The sequence below is a fragment of the Misgurnus anguillicaudatus genome, chromosome 19, assembly GCF_027580225.2.
Source record: "Misgurnus anguillicaudatus chromosome 19, ASM2758022v2, whole genome shotgun sequence".
NCBI lineage: Eukaryota > Metazoa > Chordata > Actinopteri > Cypriniformes > Cobitidae > Misgurnus > Misgurnus anguillicaudatus.
This window is the reverse complement of record NC_073355.2, coordinates 4011706-4038433: the sequence shown is the minus strand read 5'-3', so window position 1 is coordinate 4038433 and position 26728 is coordinate 4011706. Positions and strand designations below refer to the sequence as shown.

Genomic DNA, 26728 nt, shown 5'->3' with positions numbered 1-26728 from the left:
ATACAACATTTATTGGCAATAATTTATTGCTTGAATAGATGCTATAATTGCACAATACTTAAAGTTGCTCTACTTTTTCCAAATAGCAAGGTAAATCAAAAACCGACAATTTCACCATTTTACTTTGACCTTTTACTCTTTTTTATAATAATTTTACATTATATTGTCTATGTCATCAGAGTTACACCGTTTTTGTTTCACAACAAATATGTTTCATCAACACATAATATTATAGTTGTGGATAATCAAGAGACAATTTTTTGAAATGGCTGATAACTAACACAATATATCTGTCTACTATATCTGTCTAATCTATATATCTAGCTATACAGTATCTGTCTATGTCTGTATTACTTATTCAAACAGTACATTTTCAAAAGCTTTTTCCAAGTGAGTTCTTGGAAATGTTATTATTGATTGTATATAAACTGCCGAGGAAATGAAAAAGAAAACTTAATTTGGTGATTTGATAAAAACTTAACTATGAGATTAAATGTGACATTAAGTATGTAGTTCAGGAAGTGGAACAATATATACAATTAATTTCTGGAAGACCACAACAATCTGTACTATTTCCTGTGGCCAGATGCATAAACATAGCCACTAAATTAATACATCTTGGGCTGGTTTCCCGGACAGGGATTAATTTAAATCAGGAATAGGCAGAAATGTCAGTGCAGGTTATTTTCAATTTGGACAGCTCTTACATTTATTTAAGTCTAGGACTAGTCTAATCCCTGTCTGGGAAACCGCCCCCTTAAGTACTAGTCTGATCAAATAGCAATGAAAGGTTATGATCACTCTTGCAGACTTAAATTATATGAGTAACTTGGAACTAGTCTACTGGTTAACATATATGCATTACATATATGCAAATGGACACTGGTTGAATCAATTAATACTTTTAAAGTGAATATTTTAATCCTAAATTCAACTAACACCATTCTCAACCTTTTATTCACATAAATTTTAGATCTGTGTGGACTAAAATCTGATTTGGTACCTGACAAATTAAAGGTTCAGGTTAGGGACAGGCTAATACAGATTTGTGGAAAAAATGTATTTAGCTATTTAATTACATTCAGTACAACATAAATCAGAATGGAGGGTTGTTAGCTATTTTCTTATATTGTATAATGCAAACAATAAGTCAAGTACAAAATAATTAAGGCATGTTTTCACACTGTTTTTTTTTTAATAAATAAGCATATGGAAGAATAATATTAAATAATCTTTAGTTATATGCACCTATATAACAATACATGTTCATACAGAGCAAAATTAACCTACATATATTTTTAACAGTTTAATATATGAAAAAGCAATGCATTTTCAGCATTAACAAACAAATCTGTCCTGTAGCTCAGTTGGTAAAGCATTGCGTTAGAAGTGGAATGATCATGGATTTGATTCCCAGGGAACACACATACTTTTAAAAATGTATACCTTTAATGCACTGCAAGTCACTTAGATTAAACTGTCTGTTAAATGCAAGAATGCAAATAAATGGAATATTGATGCAAAGAACACATCAAATATGCTTTTGAAAGACCCACTCTGTCTAGTAAACAAATACTGTAAATAGTGCACTACAATAATTGCTTTATTTACAATGTTATTTCATTTAATACCATCAGCAAAATCATGACAAATAAGTTCCCTCAAGTACTAAATCTCTCTAGAAGGAATAAACCTGGATTAATTCTGCTAAATAACTTATGTGATAAATATGTGTATGCTTTAAAGAAGGCAGGTATGATGAGGTTTGGGCAGAAGATGTGGACTGGAGGGTTGAAGTCTACAACTCCCACGGTGCAAAGCAATACATCATGGCCATGAATCCCATCAGAAGCAGGAGGAACAGCAGGAGGATGTACTCAGAAGGAGACACAGCAGGGCGCGACGGTCGACTCCGTAGGTACTGATCCACCGAGTCGGTAAAGCTGTACCTCTTAGGAGAGAAACCCAGGTCTCGCTGTGCCTTCTCAATTTTAAAGGTGTGACTGACTGCAATGTTTCTCACCTGAGAGAGATGCAGGGGTCAGACAGAGAGCATGTTATTAGAAACCACACCTGAGACCTGAGGGATGACATGATAGGACTGATGTTTTTTATTTTTAAATCAGACATACAGGTGACATCTGTTCAGGTACTTTAGTGTCACGAGATACAAGCTTTGAATGGATTGTTCTGAGCTTTTCTATCGTATCTGAAACGCAAAGAGATACAAAGGATGCAAAATTTTGGTGACTTGACAGCTCCAGTCATTGTTCACTTTCACAGATCAAATTCCGAGGGCTTCACATTTACTAATGGCTTTAATGACCTCCTTTTACCTGGCATTACTTTTATATAGAGCTGCTCTGTTCTCTGCCCTGTGCTCTCCTGGCACGGTCAAATGCCCCATGGTCTCTCTCCCCTTACCAGTCTACAGATTGAGTATCTACATGGAAAATCTCCACTGGGCAAGGGCCAGGTCACATCCTGTCTTATACTCTGAACCATCACACTGGTGTCTATAATCAAAGGGGAGGGATGCATTAAAACCATGTTGACCTACGTCATGAATATTAATAAGGTGACATTATACTCACTCAGTAATGGGCAGCTAAGAAAGCTTGCCACATACAGCAAAAATACATTTCTCTGGCCAAAAATATGTTTTAAATACATTTTGTAGAAAGTAAAGCTTATTTCAAAGTTGAACAAGTAAATCAGTAGTTCGAGTAATAGATATTTTTATGGATGCCACATGGACTCGGTGCTGAAACAATTGCAGCACAGAAGCTTCAGCTCTGCTTCTGTGATGCCTACACGTGCACTGTGAATGCTCTATTCTGTTGGTTCTCAAACTGGGGGCCATGAGATTGTTCCAGGGGATTCCCAGTTTTATGACATTTTATGAAAAACTTGAATTAATCATAAATTCTGTGTGATTAAAGGACAAGTTCGGTATTTTACACTTAAAGCCCTGTTTTCAGATTGTTTATGATGAAATAGAACGGTTTTGTATTCTTGAAACTGGCAAAGGCGGATTATCGCCACCAACTGCGCTGGAGTGTTTATTATTCAAGCTCTCAACGGAAGAATATACGGGTGTGAGGCGTTTGAAAAAAAAATCCACAAGTTTACAACAAACAGTAAAACACCTGTTTTTGTGTGAGCATATCAGTGGACACCCCTGACCACTCGGTGAGTTTCACGTCTTTGTAAATGAAAGTTTAATGCATTTTAGGAAGGATTGTTCCAGTGCACCTATAAACCCATTAAAGAGGTGGGAGGTGATACAAGAAACACACGAAAATTTTCGGGCCAGCATCATATGTCCAAATTTTAGTCAAAACCGTTCTATTTCATCATTGTCCTTTAAACGTCAGAAAAATAAGGCTACTAACCATCAGCACTACATTGTATCATTGAATGTTTTGTTTAATTCAAATTGTACGTTTTAAAATGTTTTATGTCTTAAAGTCGAAAATATTTGAGAACCAGTTGTTAACATCAGCACTAAAAATGGTGCTGCTAATATGCAGTTCACATATGCATTGTGTAAAAACGGACTTGTGTTAGCAGTTGTGTGTCTGAAACTGTCGGATGTAGCATCTATTTACATATATATCTATGGTCTGAGGTGGTCCGAAAGAGTGGAGACAGAGACTAATTTGCATATTCATAGATCCATGTATATAAAAATGAGGCAAGAGTGTAGAGTTACAAACAGGGATGAATTTAAAAGCCACCAAACACTTTCATTTTTTCCCTAAAGACTGTTACATGAGTAGTTACACGTGTAAGTATGGAGGCACTATATAAAACATGACGATTTTTTAAGCTGAAAAGTAATGAGAACTATGTTGTATGGGGGAAGAGCACTTAGTTTGCAGCACTTTGACCTCGGGCGCAGTAATACCTCAGACGGAAGAGAGAGAGGCCCTGTCCCAAATGGCACACTACGGACCACGTTTTATTTTGTGCCACCATACTTACTTGTGTAACTACTCGTGTAACAGTCTTTAAATAGGGAAAACATGGAAGTGTTTTGTGGCTTCTAAATTCATCCATGTTTGGATCCTAAGGAATAAGTGGGGCTAGGCTAAATGTTAACAGACATTCTAACTACAAGTAACTTTCCAACTACATCTTAAATTAAACCCTTTCACTAACCTTACCCCTAACAGTGTATTAATACATCACTGAGAGTTAGTTGACATGTAGTTGAAAAATTAGTTGTATTTAGTAGAATGTCTACAATAGACTATCGGAATAAAGTGTGTTACCCTTTGCTGTTTGCCTGCATTCTTTACAGAAACATTCAAAAAGCCTTTAAAGTAAAACACACTGTAACGTAGGATGAAGGAAACTTACCTCGTTTCTTGTTAGAAGCAATGGGATTTCCACTATGGGACTCAGGGCTACATGCAAGCGCTCCATAAGAATTGCTGGAGAAGACGAGAAATTTAATTTAGCCCAATTTCACAATTCTGCCATGAACTTAACTAGATAAAATTTGCATTTTATTGCACCTGCTGTGTAGACGAGAGACACAGGAATGTGAATCAGTGGTCGCCTATAGCCCAGTCTTTCAAACTGCAGAAACAAAGATTTGCTACTATAATAGACAGGATAAATATGAGCAATTATTTACAGGTAAGTAGGTCTATGTTTAAATCTTACTTACCAAAGGTGTCAACCATTCAAAGACATTGACAGACTCCCCATCATTGATAAAGTAGGCCTGTCCACTCTGAAAAATACAAACAATAACCATTAACTTGCAGTTCAAACAAAAATACAAACAATTACCAATAATGTGCATTTCAAACTGCTGATGGCTAAAAAAGGAATTTTCCTCTATTGTGTTACACATACCGCAACAAAGGCTTTCTCTGCTGTGAGCCCCTTTGCTGCTAAAACATGTGCCATCACCAGATTATCCACATGTACCCAGTTCATCTTGGCATTTGGGTTTCCAAAACGAAAGCTAAACAACCTCCTCTCCACATTTATCTGTGCCAAGAGAGGTGAGAAAAAAACTGTTATAATATACAAGTTTTTTTATATATCTGTGATCAATAATCAATACACAGACCGAACATCCTCTTTTTTAGCATATTCTTTGCATTCTTCCTCACAGCATGTACAGTACCTGTGGCAGCACAGATGGGCATGTGTTCATACTGAATGTTAAGTCACAGCAGAAGCACAGGCTAAATGTAAAGTCACAGGCGGCATTGTGTTTGCACTGTATGTAAAGTCTATATTAGCACATTTTTCACATTCTTCTTCACAACATGTACAGTACATGTGGGAGCACAGGCGGCCATTCGTTCATACTAAATGTGAAGTCACAGCAGAAGCACAGGCAGTCATGTGTTTGCACTGTATGTTGAGTCACAGCAGAAGCACAGGCTGTATGTAAAGTCACAGCCGAAGCACATGTAAAGTCACAGCAGAAGCAGAGACTAAATTACAACAGAAGCACAGGCCATATGTAAAGTCACAGCAGAAGCACAGGCGGTCATGTGTTTGCACTGTATGTTAAGTCACAGCAGAAGCACAGGCTAAATGTAAAGTCACAGCAGAAGCACAGACTAAATTACAGCAGAGGCACAGGCCATATGTGAAGTCACAGCAGAAGCACAGGCGGTCACGTGTTTGGACTGTATGTTAAGTCACAGCAGAAGGACAGGATAAATGTTAAGTCACAGCAGAAGCACAGACTGTATGTAAAGTCACAGCAGAAGCACAGACTGTATTTAAAGTCACAGCAGAAGCACAGATTGTATGTAAAGTCACAGCAGAAGCACAGACTGTATTTAAAGTCACAGCAGAAGCACAGGTGGGCATGTGTTTGAACTGTATGTAAAGTCTGTATTAGCACACATTCTTCTTCACAACATGTACAGTACATGTTGGAGCATAGGCGGCAATGTGTTCATACTGAATGTAAAGTAACAGCAGGAGCACAGTCTGTAAGTAAGGCCTGGGTATACTTTTTATGCGTAGGCGAGGGTCAGTGTACAGTGTGTGTTACGCAAATTTTGTCAACAGAATAGTTTGCACACCATTGGATTGTTGGGTACAGGTCCCGCATACATGTACAGAAGTATGTAGGCCAGGAGAGGTATTGTAATTTGCGTCAAACACCTGTGTACACATAAGGAATCATATGAAGTATATTTGGCAAGGAAAACATTGTTTTCTTGGGCCTTAAGGTCACAGCAGGCGCATGGGCGAACATGCGTCCGCACTTTCTTTAGTTGTAGCAGGAGGATGGGTGGGCCTGCGTTTGCACTTATGTAAAGTAAAAGCAAATCTCAAAATGGTTTGCACTGTATGTAAAGTCATAACAGAAGCACAGATGAGCATGCGTTTGCACTGGATGTAAAGTCACAGCAGAAGCACAAACAGGGATGTGTGAAATAGCAGAAGGATGGATGGGCATGCGTGTGCACTGCATGTAATGTCAGTTTTAGCACATCCTTTACATTCTTCTTTATAGCATGTACAGTACGTGTGGGAGCACAAGCTGGTACGCTTTGCACTGTATGTAAATTTGCAGCAGAAGCACAGGCGGACATGCCTTTTTACTGCATGTAAAATCGTAACAGGAGGATGGACGGTAATGTGTTTACACTGTATGTAAAGTCAGATTAAGCACATTCTTCACATTTTTCTTTACAGCATGTACAGTACGTCTGGGGGCACAGGCGGGGATGTGTTCATACTGTGTGTAGTCGCAGCAGAAGCACAGATAGACATGCGTTTGAACTATATGTAAAGTCACAGCAGAAGCACAGGCTGACATGCGTTCATACTGTATGTAAAGTCACAGCAGAAGCATAGGCTGTAACCAAAGCTGCTCACAGACTTCATTAATATTACACAGGTCTGGCCACACAATCACAACTTGGGCTGTAGAGTACAACTTGTATCTAACACAACTCTGTGTGTGTGTGTGTGTGTGTGTGTGTGTGTGTGTGTGTGTGTGTGCGTGTGCGTGTGCGTGTGCGTGTGCGCGTGCGCGTGCGCGTGCGCGTGTGTCTGTGTGTGTGTTTGTGACAGGTAATGATGATTCTTAAACAAATTTCGCATTAAATCTTTTACATTTTGACTAGGGGGTTGCATCTTTAAGTGTGTTTGTGTGTCAGAGAGCAGAAGAGTAAGGGAGGACTTGTACAGACCATCACCCTGTGTAAATGTCTTCTCTCTTCAGGACCATAGATACCAGAGGGACGAAGCGTACATGTGTGAAGGAGACCACCACCTAAAACAATACCATAATATAAGCAGATTTAGCCATACAAAGCACACTTCCCACTGTCTGTATTTATTTATTAATATTCATAATCTACAGGAATGCTTAAATGTGGTCTAAAAAAGAAACTCAGCCACTGACAGTCTAATGCAGTGGTTTTAAAACTGGGGGCCGCAAGATGGTGCCAGGGGGGGCCCAATTTTTTATGACATTTTATGAAATACATTAATTTATCATCAATTCTGAGTAGTTAAACCTAAAAAAACAGGCTACTAACCAAAATAAGGCTACTAACCAAAAGCACTACTTTTTTGTTTAATTTAATGTTTTTTTTTATTTTTATTAAAATGTTGAGTTTTAGAACAGTTTTTTGTCACAAATTTTTCTTTGGGGGGCCGCGAAGGAATGCACCGTACACAAGGGGGGCCGCACGCTGAAAAAGTTTGGGAACCACTGGTCTAATGCATATTGCATGCTCCAATCAGATTGCTCCCACACTATTTAGAGTCAGTGTGACTGTGCACAGGTTTTTATCAGCCAATAGAGCAGTGCTTCTCAATTATTTTCTGTCACACCCCCCCCTACACTCTTAAAACGAATGTGTTAAATTAACACATCTTGTGTCTAGTTAAGGACAACACACCTAGTGTGTTGTCCTTAAATTAACACATCTCTGTGTTATTTTTAGAACAACACAATTTGTGTTGTTTTAACACATCTTGTGTTGTCCCTTTTATTTATATGAACTCTAAATCAGCACGAAATGACACATAATGTGTTAAAATTAACACATAATGTGTTAAATAGTTTAACACAAAGCAATGTGTTAAAATTAACATACCCTGGATGTGTTAATTTTAACACATTGCTTTGTGTTAAACTATTTAACACATTATGTGTTGTTTTTAACACATTAAGTGTCATTTAAGTTCATAAAAAATAAAAGGGACAACACAAGATGTGTTAAAACAACACAAAGTGTGTTGTTCCAAAAATAACACATAGATGTGTTAAATTAAGGACAACACACTAGATGTGTTGTCCTTAACTAGACACAAGATGTGTTAATTTAACACATTCATTTTAAGAGTGTAGGAAGAAGTAAACTTTTCGCCCCCCCCCCAACTCTCCGCCGTGACTGTAAATAGTATAATTTGTCTATAAAATTACACATCTGCAAAACATTGTATCCTTATTAACATTAAAGAAAACACAAAAAAAAGAAATATCAATCAACTTACAACAAAGAATAACTTTATTAACAATGTTTTTTAGTCTGTAACAGAAAAGACTTAAAAATACACCAATTTGCCTGAAATAAAAAAATCAATTCTTATTTAAAGTATAATATTTTTTGACCATTTGATACTGAAAAATTAAATTAAATATAATCAATAAATAATAATAAAAAACTCAAGCGGCTTATCAGCGTGATTGGAGTGTAATGTCTTTAAGTGACGGTGCAAAAAAAATCACTTCCCGAAAAAGTATTTTCCCCTGGGTCTCGCGCGCCCCCCCTGGTGTCGCTTCGAGCCCCCCCTGGGGGTCCCGCCCCACTATTTGAGAAGCACTGCATTCTTGCCTGCATACACATTCAGCATCTCCAAAATTGTCTGCTAAATGTATGTCTGGGATTCAAACTATATTTTTACAATAGAAAAATATTGGCCAACTAATGAGTCTGGCTGATACTCAAGCAATATACTACAAAACTAGTCATTTAAAAAGCTTTCAAATTCCTTGAAATAATAATGTTCTTAATTTTTAAAATAAAGGTACTAATTTTAAATGTTTTTCGCTAACTTGACAACTGCCAAGAAAAATAGGGACAACAAGATGAAAGCAATAGCATAAGCAATACTAGGTTCTCATTTTTATAAACATGGTGTATCTCGAATTGTCCGCTATACATTATGCATGGTGCATATACCTAATGACATTGTGATCCCAAACTTTGAAAAAGCTTAAAGATCTATTGATAACCCCCTCTTTTACTTTTAATAGATTTCCTCTTTTTTGTGATGCCTTATTTTTCTAGTTTTTTCCCTTTTTTTGTATGGTTCCCTATTTTGGATTTACCAAAGAATCTTAGAATCATAGGTTCTCAAACATTTTTCTTACTCTTCTTTTAGTCTCTACTATGTTTTGTGCAACAGAATTTTCTATGGAGGTACTAAATGAAACCATACAGCCCAACAAATAACATATAAGAAACATTTAAAGGGCTAGTTCATGCAAAAATGAGAATTCTGTCATAATGTCCCACCCTCATGTTAACCTGTATGAGTTTCTTGTACTGATGAACATAAAAGAAGATATCTTGATAAATGATGGTAAGCACACAGTTGGCAGTAGTCATTGACTTCCAGTATTTGTTTTTCTTCTATTGAAGTCAATGGGTACCATCAACTGTGTGCTTATTATCAGTTAACAAAATATCTTCTTTCGTGTTCAGCAGAATCAAGAATCGCATTCATCTTTAGTACAACATGAAGCTGAGTAATAACAGGTTTTTTTTGTGTGTGTGTGAACTATCCCTTTAACCTTTAGGTGTATTCTCCCTTAAGCCCTTTTCACACAGATTTGCCGGAAGATACACGGGACAGGCATCCTGGAATTTTACGGGACCGCTTGCTATTTTATTCATTCACACTGCCAAGTTTACACGGCATCTGATGGTCCCGGAAAGACACGTGACCTGTTGAAAGTCCCGCCCTCTCTTCTACGCAGTGTCTGAAGTTTGCATATTATTTATTATTCCTCTCTCCAGAAACAACTCGCGTGCATTTTTGTTTATGATAAGACTACAAAGGAGCGCGTGAACGCACAGTTCTATTCTGGTGAATGATCTCAGCTTCAGAATGGATATTTGACGAGCTCCCTGATTTCTGCTTTGATACAGTTTTTAGACATTTCTCATCGTGATTGTTTATATGCATTTAAAACCCGCATTTTGAGGAGCTGGACGATATATCTTGTTGGGATGACGTGCGGGTATTTTCGTTTATTATGGCTCAAATGAGCAAGTGGCGCGATATTCTTTTATGCTGCTGAATGATCTCCGTTTCAACGAAGTAAGTAAAAATCTAACTTACCTGATATCTGCTTCAGTCCAGTTTGCAGACATTTCTCGTCGTGAATGTTGTAAATCCCTCATTTTAAAGAGTTGAACCAACTTCATGTTGCCATGACACGCGCGTCCTCACTACGGCACGTGCGTCATTGTTTATGCGTCTCATTTATCATTTCCTGATAACTGCTTCAATCTAGTTTGCAACATTTCTCGTGTTGAATGTTTATATGCACGTTATCTCTCGTTGTAAGGAGCTGAACCATAACTTGCGTTGTGATGATGACGTGCGCGTCCTCACTTCAACACGCCCTTTATGGCATTCTTGCGGCTTCTTGTTCACACAGAGGGTTACCCGTGTATCTTACTAGGTCCTCTTTCCGGCAACGATCCCAGAAGATTAACGGAACGAGTTTTTGTTCACACAGATGCTTGTCTGGCAATTTAACGGGTATTTTCTGGGGCCAGAGGTCTGTGTGAATGGGGTTTTAGTGTCGAATTCATACAGCTCTTGGCTTTGTTGTAAAGTCTGGGTCTAAATTTAACCCAGTGTCAGCAGGTTTGGTTGGGTTGGGTTGCAGGCTGTGGTCATTACCATAGCAGCCATTACCTCAGTACCTCATAAGTAATGACACACATACACATGATATAAGCAGTGTGCATGATACCACTTGCGCTTATTGCTGTTGTACAGAATAATAGGATTGATCTTCGAAACCAACAAGTTTCCATTTGCGTACCTTTTATCGATCTTCCGTCGGCAGCAAGCACCATGCGGTCGGCAATAGCTTTAGTCCTAGAGTAATGATCTATGTGCTGAGACAGAGAAGCAAAGAATTACAAACAATGTGATCTGATAATCATTGCTTATAAAAGTTTCAAATTATAAAGGCCCAACTATCCCTCCATTTAATTTTCTTTAGAAATATTGTAGAAAAATTATATGAAGTTTATTTATAAGTTCGTGAGGAGCATGGTCATGTAGTCCAACCAGTCAGCACAAAGGGGTGAGTACTCTGGATTCGGGCTAAAAGTCCAAGCTCGGAGCTCTCCCCTCAGACAGCAAATATTTTTATCTAATTTTCTACTGACTTTACTCGCCTGAAAAGTCCGCTCCCCTTCTCACTCTTATAATGGGAGAGGGAGGGTGTTACTGCGCCGAGTCGAAGTACTCCCAAAAGTGCTATTACGCCATAAAATATAGTTCCTCTTTTAAATCCGCTTAGAAAAGCGCTACGTTTTATTTTGTACCACCAAACTTGCTCGTATAACTACTCGTCTTAAATAGGAAAAACGTTGATGTGTTTGGTCACTTCTAACTTTATCTCTGATTGGTACCATTGAATGAATGGGGCTAAGCTAAATGCTATCGAAGTGGCGCGGCGCGCTCCAGCGCTTACGTGCACACACACAGATGATAGAGGGATGTCCCAGCTAGAAATAAAAAGTTCTAAGAACGTTCCCTGAAAGTTCCCGAATGTTCCCAAAAACATTCTGCCAACGTTAAACGTTTTTTAAGTTCTAGGAACGTTTCTGTTGTCTGAACGTTAGAGTAATGTTACATTTTACCATTTTAAACGTTATGACAATGTCATGTTTTAATGTTCAAACAATGTTTAAAACAACAGCTGTTTATTATATTGACTTGTTTAATTGTTATGTAAATGATAGAGAAACATTGCATTTTATTATTTTATAAAACATTATTTCTGTATGCAGTAAATATATTGCTGTAGAAAACTCAATTCACTTACTATGTTTAGATGTTGATGTTTGTTTCATTTTAAGTCATCCTTATTGTGATTAGTGTTTGTTTTAGTTGGTGTCTTGACACTTGACTTTTTGCTTGCTAGTTTTTTCCTGGTTGTGTTAACTTTGTGTTAATGCACCACAGTTGTTATGAACATGCCAAGTTAATAGTGTTATTCTGTGGTTGGAGGTACATAATGGTAAAGATCATCACCTAATTCATTTACTAATCAAAACTTTATTTTCTGTCAAAAATGTAAATGAGATCCAGCACTTTCACAGCAGTTTGTCATTAAGGAGTTTTAGAAACTTTGGACAAAAAATATCTGCTGTATAACTGGGATGCACAAACATCAAGAATCAGACTATGAATCTCAATCATGGTGACAATTAAATGAAAAACGTTATGCTGCAATGCATGCTGGATATTAACAAATTACAAACCTCATTCAGGACTCCCAGCATGCACTGCAGCATGGATAAATAAGGATTTTTTTAAACAATTTTGGTTGTCACCATGGTTGAGATTCGTGGTCTGGTTCTTGGTGTTTGGGCGTCCCAGCTGTACAGCGGATGTTTTTTGTCCAGAGTTTCTGGGACTCCTTGATGACAGACTGCTGTGAAAGGGTTGGATCTAATGTACAATATTGGCAGAGAATAGACTTTTGATTGGTGGATGAACTGGGTGATGGTCTTTACCATTATGTACCAACAACCACAGAAATACACTAATAACTTTTCGTGGCAAATGTGGTGCATTACCACAGGGTTAACGCAACCAGGAAAAACTAGTAGGCAAAAAGTCAAGTGTCAAGAGACCAACTAAAACAAACACGAATCACAATAAGGGTGACTTAAAATGAAACATCAACATCTTAACCTAGTAAGTGAATTGAGTTTTCTACAGCAATGTATTTGCTGAACATTCGGAAATGATGTTTTATAAAATAATAAAATGCAATGTTTCTCTTACATTTACATAACAATCAAACAAGTCAATATAATAAACAGCTGTTGTTTTGAACTTTGTGTGGGCATTGGAACATGACATTGTCATGACGTTTAAAATGGTAAAATGTAACATTACTCTAACGTTCAGACAACAGAAACGTTCCTAGAACTTAAAAAAAACTAGCCGCTTTTAACGTTGGCAGAATGTTTTTGGGAACATTCGGGAACTTTCAGGGAACGTTCTTAGAACTTTTTATTTCTAGCTGGGGTATCAACAATTCTTAGTTAAGGTAATAACATATTTTGATATTGAAAATGAGTAGACTATTCCTTTAATACTTAGGTGTAGGGGTTTGTTCAAATAAGCAAAACAGTTAACTATCTCACCATGTCCAGTGGTACACACGGAACTGATTCTTCATCTCCATCCTCAATAGGTCTGCCCGCAAATGCAACATTCACTGTGCTGGTGTAGATCAGTCTTGAAATGCCTCGCTCTATACAAACTAAAAACACATAAACCTTCAAAACATGCGTTTAGAAAAATTAAATAGAAAATACTGAAAGAATTACAAAAACATTAGTCTATAAGATCTAGTACAAAATACTTTACTATTTTAATGCTCTTTGGTTCCTTCAAGAACGTTTCAGTCAACAGATCTATTTTTATCCAACCATTTTTAATTTTTTATCTTTCGACCAACAGAAAGGTTCGGTGGATGTTCTGTATGGAACCATACAACTGGACAAAGAACCTTTGGAACCTTTAAGCTGTGGGTTGGCCAGTGACCAGCAACGGCAGAGTGACACAATCTGGTTCATTTCAATGGAAGCTTGGTGACTTCCATTGACATTCAATTCAATTCAATTTTATTTATATAGCGCTTTTCACAAGTGTTAATTGTTGCAAAGCAGCTTAACATGAGAAGATGTAGAGGAGAACACAGAAAATCAATAGATAATATAAGAAGTAGAGAAAGCGGTTAAACCGTACAAGCGAGCATATTAATAATGTAACGTATACAGTAAAGTGCTAAGTTAAGCCAAAGTTGGCTGACTCTCCCTGGGACTAAAAACCCTCTAGGAAAAAAAAACCCAATGGGAAAAAGTCCTAGAAGGACAAAAACCCTTGGGAGGAATTAATATATATTTATATATATATATATATATATAGAAACGGTAGGGATAGGAGGCGGGTAAGCGAATTAAACTGGTTTAGCCGGTGGTCGTTGGTCGGGCATCGGCTGGTCATCACGTTGAAGGACAGCCAGTGGATCAGTGATGCAATGATCTTCACAGCAACAGGAACTGGGTCTGTTTGTCTCATGGTCCTCGTGGTCGAGGACGAGACAGGGAGAGAAAAATAGAATTCTATTAGCGTAGGGGCCGTTCGCATGCAATGCAAGTGTCAAACATTATAGTGGTTCAAGTCGGCTCGGTTCCAGACAGGCTAACTATTGCGGCAATAGTATATTACCCATATGAGGTATGTGAGTGCTTTGTTCTAGACAAACTAACTACTGCGGGAAAAGTACATTTACTGGACATTTTATGTGAATGCTTTGTTAAAGAAGAATGTCTTAAGTTTAGATTTAAATTGATCGACTGTGTCTGATACTCGAACATTATTTGGTAAATCATTCCAAAGCTTAGGGGCTAAGTAGGAAAAGGATCTACCACCTTTAGACACTTTTGATATTCTAGGGATAATTAAGTGACCAGAATTTTGTGAGCGCAGTTTACGTGATGGATTGTATTCTGATAGTAGTTCTTTAATATACGAGGGCGCTAGGCCATTTAAGGCTTTGTAGGTGATTAGTAATATTTTAAATTGTATGCGATATTTAACTGGTAGCCAGTGTAAAGATGCCAGAATTGGACTGATGTGGTCATACTTTTTAAATCGAGTAAGCACTCTTGCGGCGGCGTTTTGCATCCCCCGAGTAGCGAGTTACAATAGTCTATTCTAGAGGTCATAAAAGCATGTATAAGCTTTTCTGTGTCTGATGCAGACAGCATATGGCGTATTTTTGAGATATTTCTAAGATGGAAGAATGCTGTGCGGCAGATGTTGGCGATATGACTATCAAAAGATAGATTGCTGTCGAACATTACGCCTAAATTCTTAACCGTGGAAGATGGCACCACCGTGCAGCCATCTATGGGCAACTTGTAATCTGACATAGTATGTTTGTAGCGATTCGGTTCAATAATAAGTATCTCTGTCTTATTGGAGTTTAGCATAAGAAAGTTTTGTGCCATCCAGTCCCTAATATCACTAATGCAGTCTGTTAGCTTAGAAAACTGGTGGGTTTCGCTAGGATGCGACGAGATGTAAAGCTGGGTATCATCCGCATAGCAGTGAAAACTTATGTTATGTTTCCTGATAATGTCTCCTAGAGGTAACATATATAACGAGAATAGGATAGGGCCTAGAACTGATCCCTGAGGTATGCCGTATTTAACGGGGGAGTGATATGACTCTTCCTCATTTACATAAACAAAGTGATATCGATTGGTTAGATACGATCTGAACCAGGCTAACGCCTGACCACTGATGCCAACATAGTTTTCTAGTCTATTGAGTAAGATTGTGTGATCTATTGTGTCAAAGGCTGCACTAAGGTCTAGTAATATAAGGATTGAGATTTCACCACGATCGGATGTTAATAGGAGGTCATTTGTAACTCTAAGCAGCGCTGTCTCTGTGCTATGGTGGGGCCTGAATCCTGATTGGAACTTTTCATATGTATTATTATTTTCTACGAATATGCGTAGCTGGCTTGCCACTACTTTTTCTAATATTTTAGAAAGAAAAGGTAGATTTGAGATTGGTCTAAAGTTATTAAGATCTCCCTGGTCAAGGTTTTGTTTTTTAATGAGCGGTCTAATAACTGCTAGTTTGAAAGCTGTTGGAACGTATCCTAATTCTAGAGATGAGTTAAAGATATTAAGTACCGTGTCTGACACTACATGAAATACCTCTTTTAGTAATTTTGTGGGAACGGGGTCTAGTATACAGGACGATGATTTGGATAACGTTACTAGTTTAGAGAGCTCTTCTATTGTAGTAGGATTAAATGACTCAAGATGTTCGTTTGGTAATCTAGTGGAAAATGTACTGTTGGGTAGAGTGGTGGCTGCTTGCGTAGTTTCTATGTTTTCCCTAATAAACATAATTTTGTTAGTAAAGAAGTTCATGAAGTCATCACTATTGTGTTGGAGTTTACTATTGGTTTCTGTTTGTTCTTTGTTTCTAGTCAGTTTCGCAACTGTGCTAAATAGAAAACGAGGGTTGTTATGATTTTCTTTAATAAGCGTACTGAGATAGGTAGATCTGGCAGTTTTAATAGCCTGTCTGTAGTGTTGAACACTCTCTTTCCATGCTGAACGCCATCCCTCTAACTTTGTGCTTCGGTAGTTTCTTTCCATTTTTCTAGCTACTTTTTTAAGGGCTGCAGTATGATGGTCATACCATGGAGCTGGCGGTTTTTCTTTGATTCTCTTTTTTCGAATGGGAGCAACGGCATCCAACGTGCTAGAGCAGACGTTGTTCAGGTTTTCTATTATAATATCTAGATCTTCACGATTATCTGCTACATGTTTCATTTGAGACAGGTCTGGAAGAGTGCTAATAAAGCTATCTTTAGTGGTGGAAATTATTGTTCTGGCTAATCTGTAGCATGTTGTAGACTGAGCAGTCCTATCTAGAAGTATTGTGTATGACAGAAGGCAATGGTCTGAAGCGGCATCGCTCTGGGGTGATATTTCGATGTCATTAATATTGAGTCCGAGTGACAGAATTAAGTCTAGTGTGTGATTACGAGTATGCGTGGGCCCTGACATGAGCGACAAAGACCTTTAGTGACAGGAAGTGTACAGTATAGGTGGAGTTTGGGGGGCAATCATGATTTTGTATGAGATATTGATGAAAATGGAAGTATAAGAATTAAAATTGTATTTGTCTAATTAAATATTTGAAAAGGTACACTGAATAACTTGAGGCTAAAATAGTATTGCAGCACCCTTGTTTGCCAGTAGACAAACGCAAAACTTCACCTACACTGTAAAAATAAACACAGCATGAAGTTAAAACAACTTGTTTTTGCAAGTCAATTCAACCTACTATTTTAAGTTTTGATTTGTGATAAGTTGATATAACTTATATAACCAGTTGAAATTGTTTAACTTAATTTGTTAAATTAAAGGGGACATATTATGAGATTTTTTTTAAGATGTAAACTAAGTCTAAAATAGGTCTGAGCAAAAGTGTGCCGTTTTGGGTGTGTCATTTAAAATGCAAATGAGCGGATGAAGTGCAACCACTGATCACAATGATGGTGGTTTGTTGCAATTGAAACTCAATTGTGCTGGGAAATATTTTATCTCTCTCTTTCTCTCCATACTAAATGGTTGTGCTGTGGTTGGATAGTGCAGATAAAGGGGGCGGTATTACCTTATTCTGACATCACAATAAGGGCCAAATTACAATGACCTATTTTTTCACATGCTTGCAGAAAATGGTTTACCAAAACTAAGTTATTGGGTTGATCTTTTTAACATTTTCTAGGTTGATAGAAGCACTGGGGACACAATCATAGCACTTAAACATGGAAAAAGTCAGATTTTCATAATATGTCCCCTTTAAATTATAAAACAGTTCTCTCTGGTTCTCAAAGATTGGCTGATAGCCGTGATATATTCCACCAGTATTGTCACGGTAATCGCTTCACCATTCGTCACGGTAACCGCTTCACCATTTCGCATCGTTTAGGTATCATTCCGCAACTGGTGATTATAAAATGAGTGAGGGAGGCGTAAACCACTTGAGCCGTACGGTCACTCATATCTATGGCTGGAAAAAGGTGCCAAGAGAGCGGATGGTCACACATGGGCACAAATGCTTTTCCGTGTGTCTCAATAAGTTCCCTAGCTCGTGAATCAGTCTGTGAATAACAATCAGAACAAAGCATTCACATAATTCATCTGGGTAATATCTTCTGGCTGTCCTTCAACGTGATGCCTAGCCGATGCGCGACCAACGACCACCGGCTGAACCAGTTAAATCCGCTTACCCGCTTCCTATACCTACCATATCTATATATATAAATATATTAATTTCTCCCAAGGGTTTTTGTCCTTCTAGGAGTTTTTCCCACCGGGTTTTTTCCTAGGGGGTTTTTTCGTCCCAGGGAGAGTCAGCCAACTTTGGTTTAACTTAGCACTTTACTGTATACGTTACATTATTAATACGCTCGCTTGTACGGTTTACCCTTATCCGCTATATTCTACTTCTTATATTATCTATTGATTTTCTGTGTTCTCCTCTACATCTACTCATGTAAAGCTGCTTTGCAACAATTAACAATTGTGAAAAGCGCTATATAAATAAAATTGAATTGAATAATATACTCATGCCACAATAGTTAGCTTGTCCGGAACCGAGCAGATATTCCTCCACTATACTGTATGACACCTGCATTACCTGCGATTGGCCCTTATGCTTATAGGATTTTGTTTCTCTTTCCCTGTCTCGTCCTGGAACCCGAGCACACTAAGACTAACAGACCCAGTTCCTGCTGCTGTGAAGGTCATCACACCATTGATCTACTGGCCTACTTCTACATGATGCCCAGTTGAGTCAGGGCAACCCATAGGGAGTCAGCTGACATTGGCTTAACTTAGAACTCTCTTCTATGCGTTATATTATTACTTTGTTCGCTAGTAAATGTGTTTTCACACAGGTCAGTGCTGTCATTGGTCTCTAACAGCTCTTACCCATGTGACCACCCCCCCCCCTGTTTCCACGACAATCAGACTGACAGGAAGAGTGAAGCTAGCAAGATATGGAGATAAACAATGCACTTCTTTGTGAAGTTTCTTTGCTTTAACGCGAAGTTGTGCAACTGTTCTATTAAAAGCCCTTCTCAAGGACCCATCAACTATTTGTGTGTGTGGAGGACAGCTATGCATTTATAAAATCATCAGCTCAAACGTCCAAGAGATAGCGAATCTCTGCAACGGACCAAGATTGCCTTGTTTGTTGTTAGCCCACAATATAACACCCAGCTCACGTCACGACAGAAGCCCAGTGGCTCAAAGATGTGGTGTGAACATGTGCCAATTTAAAATGTTGTGATTGTTTGCGTTTGTTGGATCAATGTGAATCAGCCTTGAGGGTTTCAATAATTAATCTTTACATACAGTAAGAGTAGTAAAAATGCCAATAGCTCACCATTTATCACATTATTTGTGCCGCCAACATTGATGGATTCAACCTGCTTTTTTCTCAGCTGTAGAAGAAGAAAATAACACTTGATTACTTTCAAATGGGATGAAAAGTTAGTGAGGCTATCTCTGAAGAAAAAGAGGATTGTTACATTCATAATGTCGATGTGACAGACCTAAACCATACAACAAACACTGTGTAACTTAAACTGGCGTACTAACACAAAACAGAAGTGAGCACATTTTGTTTGTTAACAATTACACACAACAAAATACTTATTGGCCTGGTTTCACAGACAAGGCTTAGCTAAGCTAGGACTATGCCTTAGTTAAATGAAGGTGTTTAAGCATCTTTTATAAACATGCCTTGGAAAAAGACATTACTAAGACAAATCATTATTGATTGCATTGATACAGTATATATTTTAAGATCTGTCAGTGCAAATTTATTTTCCCTTAAGACAGGTCGAACATGTGTTTAAGTCCAGGACTAGTCTTAAGCCTGGTCTGTGAAACTGGGGGATTGTGTTTCACCTTTTCTTTATTCATCATTTCTTGTCATTTTCACTACATAGTGAAGACATTTCACTTTTTTGAAATATGCTCATTTTCCAGCTCCCCTAGAGTTAAACATTTGATTTGTACTTTTTTGTAATCCATTCAGCTGATCTCTTCGTCTGGCTCTACCACTTTTAGCATAGCTTAGCATAATCCATTGAATCTGATTAGACCATTAGCATCACACAAAAAATAACCAAAGAGTTTCAATATTTTTCCTCTTTAAAACTTGACTCTTCTGTAGTTACAGTGTGTACTAAGACTGACAGAAAGTTAAAAGTTGCGATTTTCTAGGTAGATATGGTTAGGAGTAAATTTTCATTCTGCCGTAATAATCAAGGACTTTGCTGCCGTAACATGGCTGCAGGAAGCAGAATAATATTAGTCCCCTTAGTAACTTTCAATAGCAGGGTACACTGTAAATTATAACATGTTCAGTTTAATCGAAAAAACTAAGGAAACCGATTGCCCTTATTTTCCCAAACAAACTTAAAAGGAAAATTAAGGTTAACTTACTAATCAGCTCTTTTTTAAAACTCATTCATAGCTCCCATCATGCATTGCAACTTGACAAAATTGTGCAACTTTCTTACCATTTATCTTCACCATCATTGAGATTTGTATCAGAAATCATTATGTCTCATTTAAGCATCAATAAAACACCTTAAAGCGGTGTTATTTTGGAAAAGTGCCATATGAGCAGCATTTTTATGTGCTTTATTTTCTTTACCATTTATTTATAAACAAATGTTTAATGAACAACTTGGTACAATATAATTTTTAAATTAACCCCAGATGATCTGACAGGCTTACCTCCTACATCAAGCAATGAACAAATAGTTTTATTAAAACACTGTTGCAATTGCTAAAAAAGGAGAGTTAGTTCAGTGAATGTAGGGACAAATGTCTAACTAAAGGCAACAGTAATCACGAAAATGGTGACTTCAAATGAACCCATAATAAAAACACAAACTGGAGATTTAATGTGATACATTTTGTGGTAAATGTCCATTTAGAAACAGGTGTGGAGGAGGGGAATTGCGATCAAATGCGCATGCTCAATAGAACGTCTTGGATATTTTGTGTCATTTTACTTAAATTGCTTCAGTTGTGTGAATTTTATATTTTAACATTTAACCAACAATTAGCAATTTTAAGTAAACATTTAAGTTAAAAACAAGTAAACATACTAGCATTTTTAATGTAAGGTATACTATTTGATTTTACAGTGTACTATTTTCGGGCACTGCATAATATCATGGCAAAATGGATTCCAAAACGGTACAAATCAAATTTTTAACTCTAGGGGAGCTGGATAATGAGTATATTTTCCCTTTAACACAATATATATTTTACTAACAACAACTGGTACTATTGGAATATCACTGCGAAAATAAATGGATGTCTCATCACAAGATTTCGTCATGAACGGTGCTCTTAGGAAATGCATTTATGATCATGCAGTTATGAATTTCACTTACTTGTTCAGGACCTGACATTCCATAGGAAGCAGTGTGGAATACAACATTCACTCCTGCAGAGACCTTATACAAGGCATCAAAATCCCGGATATCATTCTTGAAGTAAACACACAAAGACTAAATTACAACAATGTCAATTTAAAGATCGCTACTACACTCTAAAAAATGCTGAGTTATTTTTAACCCAGCATTGGGCCAAAAAGGGACGAGCCCAGAAACTTGGGTTGTAATTTTACCTTGTTTCAAACAAAAATTTGAGTTGTTTTAACAAATACTGTATGTAAAAATTATCTGGGTACATGTTTTTCCAAGTAACCAATGACCATCTTTCCAACTGGTATTTCGATTTTAAGAATGAAGCTAAATTTGAAGATCTAACATATTTAACATATGTTATTTAATATATATGTTATATAGTATTTACTGTATAGTACAAAAATTAATAAACACGTCCATAAAATTATATTGATAACTTTAGTGTAAGCATTTATTATTACTGCATTAAACAGCATCAGCCAACAATGATAAACAGTAAGTTGACACCAAGTGACGGATGAATTTCCACAAAAAGTTTAACATCAACAACAAAAACTAAATTAATACACTCTCAGAAAAATAACTTGCCACTGGGACTGTACCTTTGAGGTACCAATATGCACCTTTCATGTACAAAAGTGTACTTTTTGAAGAGGTACTGTCTAGTATTGTCACGGTCCTAGAATTTTGGTACTGTACCTGGAAATTTTCCAGTATTCAATAACATTTTCAGTACCATGAGGAAAATATGCCACTGGCACAACATTATTTTATTATAAGACAAATATAACAAGCAGAATTTTTTTCATTTTCACATTTTTAACATGACTATGAGGTCTTTGGAGATTTATTCTCCTCAGCTTTTGTCTGATGCTATAACAAAAATATGCACAGTTTAGGAAATATTTTTGTTTTTCTTCAGGCCTTTAAAATAAACTAATTTACTATCTAGTTAATGGTAATGGTCCATATGTTAAAATGATTAACAATGAAATATACTCTAAAGCATTTATTAATGTAATGTTAATTTCAAAATTTTCTAATACATTTACTTATTCAAATTAAAAGTTGTATCTTAACATTATCTAGTATAAACATCCATAAACATTGTATAACAGTAAAAAAGATAAACTAGTACTTAAACAAATGTATTGCTTTTTGTTCGTTTGCATTAGTTAATACATTAACATTTATATGATAAACAGATTATAGTGCAAATGTAAAAAATACACCTCACTGAGGGTTAATAAATGACATGTTTTTGTGAACTTAAAGCACAACAGTATCTGGGTTGATTTTTTTTCACCACAGTCAAAGTATTTTCTTGTTAGCTTAAAATGCTGTCTGAATTTCCTCAGTCTGATAACTGTAAGGGGATTGTATTAACTTGGATAGTCAATTAACCTGACATTTTTGACAACACTAGTACCACCACAGTGACAACTTTTGTCCCTTTTTGTACCTTTTTTGAGAGTGTAGAAACGATTATATAATTAGTTAGTTAAACAGGTAATAATTTGCCTTTAGTATTGCTTTTTTATCGGACCCCAGGTTAACATGTCAGAAGCACTGTAACTCTTATACAGCCATAGACTGTAAAAACAGACCAGTTTAGCTACATGTAAGCCAAATTTTTAAGGAAAATATGGCGTACCAGAATGGATGGAATAGCTTTAAATGGCTGTTTCGGTTTTATATGGCACTTTCACAGCTCTTCCTGTAGCCCAGCAGGTTTCTCTGTGACATCTGAGCATGTTATCGAAGAGTCATGCAAACTTGTGCTGAAACTTGAAGCCGTCGTCCTACCTTGACTTGCATACTCTGCACCTGGCACCTGCTTTTGATACCTAAGAACCCCTCAACAATTAAATGCAAATACAATTCAACCAACATTACTATTGTGATCTCCAATTTCACTTTACCTGACAGAAGACAGCTCCATCTGGGATGTCCCAAGGTGGCTTGTGGAGATCTAGCAGTATGACGGAGACCCCTTGACGGGCCAGAGCTTGTCCCAGCCTAAATCCAAAATATCCGGCCCCTCCAGTGACCAGTACCCTCCCCGGCCCATTGTGATCCTGCCGGGAACCGTCAAGCTTGGTGGCGACCAAGCAGTTAGGACTGTTGCACAAGGCACCCACGGCACCATTGGCTCTGTGTCTGATCGGGGCGCTCGTGCCATTGCGGATCATCCAGTGGCAGTCGGTGGCTGAGTCCAAGAGACATGCACATGACAGCTGCTCCACCTGACATGAGGACCTGTTCTCCATCATAATGCAATCCGGGGTGCAGATACCTCCAGACTGGGAAAGATCTGAGACAGGGCAGTGAGAGTATAATGAATGCATGCCCACTGCTACATATCTGCCTATGAGTGAGTAAGTAATAAAATGCATAATTTACTTCTCCATGTAAACGGGCTGATGACAATTTTTTCCTTGCACTCTGCTCAATATTAAAAAAAAAACTGCTCACTGATTTGTCATGCATGGAAAAACATCCCTTACAAGTTCACTTGCTTTCTTTGTCAGATAAAAAATTAAAGAAGCAGGAGATTATATCCATGTGTAGAGAAAAACAGCTCTACATGTTAAACAGATCTGCAGAATTGTCACAGCACTCAAAAATATTCCAATATGTATAAAGAAAATAACGCTACAACCCAAATCAAACAATCCTAAAGGAACGTGTACAGCAGATTCAGATAAGAGTATCTATAACAGCCTCCAACCTTTTTGTGAGCAGGGCTACCACAATGATTAAAATCTGGAGCGCCCCTTTTTTGATATATCATTGTTTAAAAAGTTAACATACATAAAAGACGCCAAGCTAATATAAAAATATGTAATAAATAAATATTAAAATTAAGGCTAGAATGTGCTTTGGCAAGCAACTCAGAGACTCTGTGGGGGCAATCTGTAGACCACTGGCCTATAATCATTTGGAAAAATCCTAATAATCCTAATAGGATAAAATGCCAGTTGGTTTTTAGGGAGCCTTCCAGAACTGTCCTTTTTGATATTATTGCCACAAATAAAAACAAATTCAGTCAAAACACTATCTAGGACACCAAGAAACAAATAGCTGTGAAGTAATTTCAGCTAGATCCTATTTTATTAATTGATATTCTGACCCTTAGGAAAATTAAGCATGCAGTTTCATGATAGTAAATGTGAAGTAAAGATGTTGGCGGATTGATTATCATTTGTATTACAGTTTTACTACAACTAAGTAAGATCAAGGTCAGTTTGTGGTTGCTAATCAAAAATACGATAGTTAGCCTAAAAATTGTGTATGGTTAATTTTCATAAGTGTATTGCATAAGACTATTCATTTGATGTCTGATTTGACATTCCTTTCTAGTCTTTTGGAAATCTAGTAGCCTAAGTAGGCTAGTGTAGCCGACTGTAAGTCAAAATGGCTGTTTGAATATCTTGTAACTTATAGACCAGTGGTCTCCAACACAGGTTGCACGCATGTTGCACGAGTCTGTGAGGTGCCCGCCAAAGCACATTCTATTAATAATCTGAATTGTAATATGTAGGCTAACATATGTTTTATAATAGCTTGGCTTATTTTATGTATGTTAACATTTTAAACAATGATAAAACATATCAACAAGTAAAATAAAATAACATTTAAAATATTTTTTTTTTGAGTAGACTATATCAAAAAGTAGCCCTCCTGTTTTATCTATTGTGGTAGCCCTTGCTTACAAAAAGGTTGGAGACCCCAGACTGTAAGTGTTGGGGAAAAGCAGTTTGCTTTCTTTAAATGTTGACATGGGCGCTGTTTAACCCAAATCATCAGAAGTAATGTAAGTTTTAATAAAGAAGAAAATCATTTGTGATTCTAAATTCAACACAAGTTTCGTTTCTCAAGCAACCTACAGTTATTATTTATTTATTTTTAGGAAGGTTATTCATCTCAAATACCACTGTTAATAAATAATAGATTGAAGTGCTTCGTAAAAACAGGATGCACACTTTATCATTAGAATACCTCATACGTGTAATGTTAAAGCGATAAACTTGTTGCATTTACTAAAACTGACTTTTGGGCTATAATTAAACTGCAAGAATGTGTTACAAATTTTATAATTTATATTTTTTCCTCTTTCCTGTTTTTGTTAATTAAAAGGTTACACAAAGAGGTGTAGAGTTTTTGTAAGTGTTTACCTTTTGTAGTGTTATTTTCAGCAGCAGCAGCTGAGCGTCCAGCGGGCGATTCTGCCTTAGGTCTCTGGTGTCCTGCACCTGTCAATCACATGTGCTTCACCTGAGCGCTTTACTGTAAGTCACTGAGTAGAGGCGAACCACAATCTACACACCGATCAACCAATGAGCAAAATTAGTATTGATTCAGCTTAAACCCAATAAGCCTTAAATACCATCTCAGTTGACGTAACAATCTTGAAAAAGTTTGGTTACTTATTTACTTATTTTATACACTTTGTCCTTTAAATTAGACTTTTTACATTTTAAGATATGAAACTTTAATGGTTAATGTTGTCATTCGAATATATCTAAATAGTTAACACTGAAATTGTTGGGAATAAGTTGCTTTAGATAAAAGCTATACAAATAAATTAGAAAAAAAAAAAACATATTTAAAGAGCTAAGGCTTTTCATCTAGGCCATATTCTTTAATTATGAAAAAATAGTGGCATTTTTGTTTTGCATAATAGTGAGGGCTTTGGTATAAGAAACAAAAGCAACATGAAATGCACAAAATATAGGTATAACTTTAATGTATATTACAGAATAAATATTCATTAATATTATTGTTCATAATCAGTCAATACATAATGTCCTGTAAGGAATCATTTTGAAGGTGATGTTTTTTTTTGGGTGACGCCATAAATATCCATCCATAGTGTATCAACATGGACACAATGATGTTCAGTAGTTTCAGTATCAATGTATTGGTTACAATTCTAAATCTTTTTTGTACAAATTCGCTAGATGGATATATGCCATTTAACAGAATCATTCTTTTTCTTTTTGCTTTTTTAACAGCAGATATTCTTTTTCTTTTTTTTGAAAAATCAAGAATGTTCTAAACATTAAAGAGTTATTACAATGCATATAATTATATAACATTATAAAAGGACAGAACAAAAAACAAAAACAGGGGTTTCATTGCACATTATTAATTACTGTAGAGATTATACATAATAAAGACTTTACTGCTTTTCACATAGTTTTACAAACTCATAATACAGTTTTTTACAGATGCTAGGACACATTTCTCAATACTTAGGTCACTTTTGCAAAACTCTTCACACAACAAAATTCTATGTGGACTAAACTGAGGATCATTATCATAATTCTGCATCATGTCTAATTCAATCCAGTAACGTATATTGCAGTGAATTATAAACAGAGAAAACAATGT

The 26728-nt window shown here is 36.7% G+C and overlaps 1 protein-coding gene across 1 annotated transcript; it reads right to left on the bottom strand.

Moving 5' to 3' along the window:
- On the bottom strand, positions 1 to 25692 carry sdr42e2 (short chain dehydrogenase/reductase family 42E, member 2). The gene is made up of 12 exons (XM_055184039.2): positions 25510 to 25692; positions 23254 to 23645; positions 21296 to 21391; positions 19264 to 19321; positions 13416 to 13534; positions 11069 to 11144; positions 7185 to 7267; positions 4870 to 5007; positions 4679 to 4744; positions 4524 to 4587; positions 4366 to 4439; positions 1 to 2023 (listed from the first exon to the last, which is right to left on the bottom strand). Exons 2-12 carry the CDS (start codon positions 23602 to 23604, stop codon positions 1799 to 1801), a joined length of 1350 nt encoding a protein of 449 aa, XP_055040014.1. The 5' UTR covers positions 23605 to 23645; positions 25510 to 25692; the 3' UTR covers positions 1 to 1798.
- Positions 25693 to 26728: the final 1036 nt, after the last annotated feature.

Bases quoted from the DNA above. Each gene is read 5' to 3' on its own strand.
- sdr42e2 (XM_055184039.2), bottom strand. From the start codon at position 23,604: ATGATGGAGAACAGGTCCTCATGTCAGGTGGAGCAGCTGTCATGTGCA. The intron at 13,535-19,263 runs GTGAGCTATTGG...ATGTGTTTTTAG, and splicing joins CACAAATAATGTGATAAATG to TTTGTATAGAGCGAGGCATT. The intron at 7,268-11,068 runs GTACGCAAATGG...GTATTGTTTTAG, and splicing joins CGACGGAAGATCGATAAAAG to GTGGTGGTCTCCTTCACACA.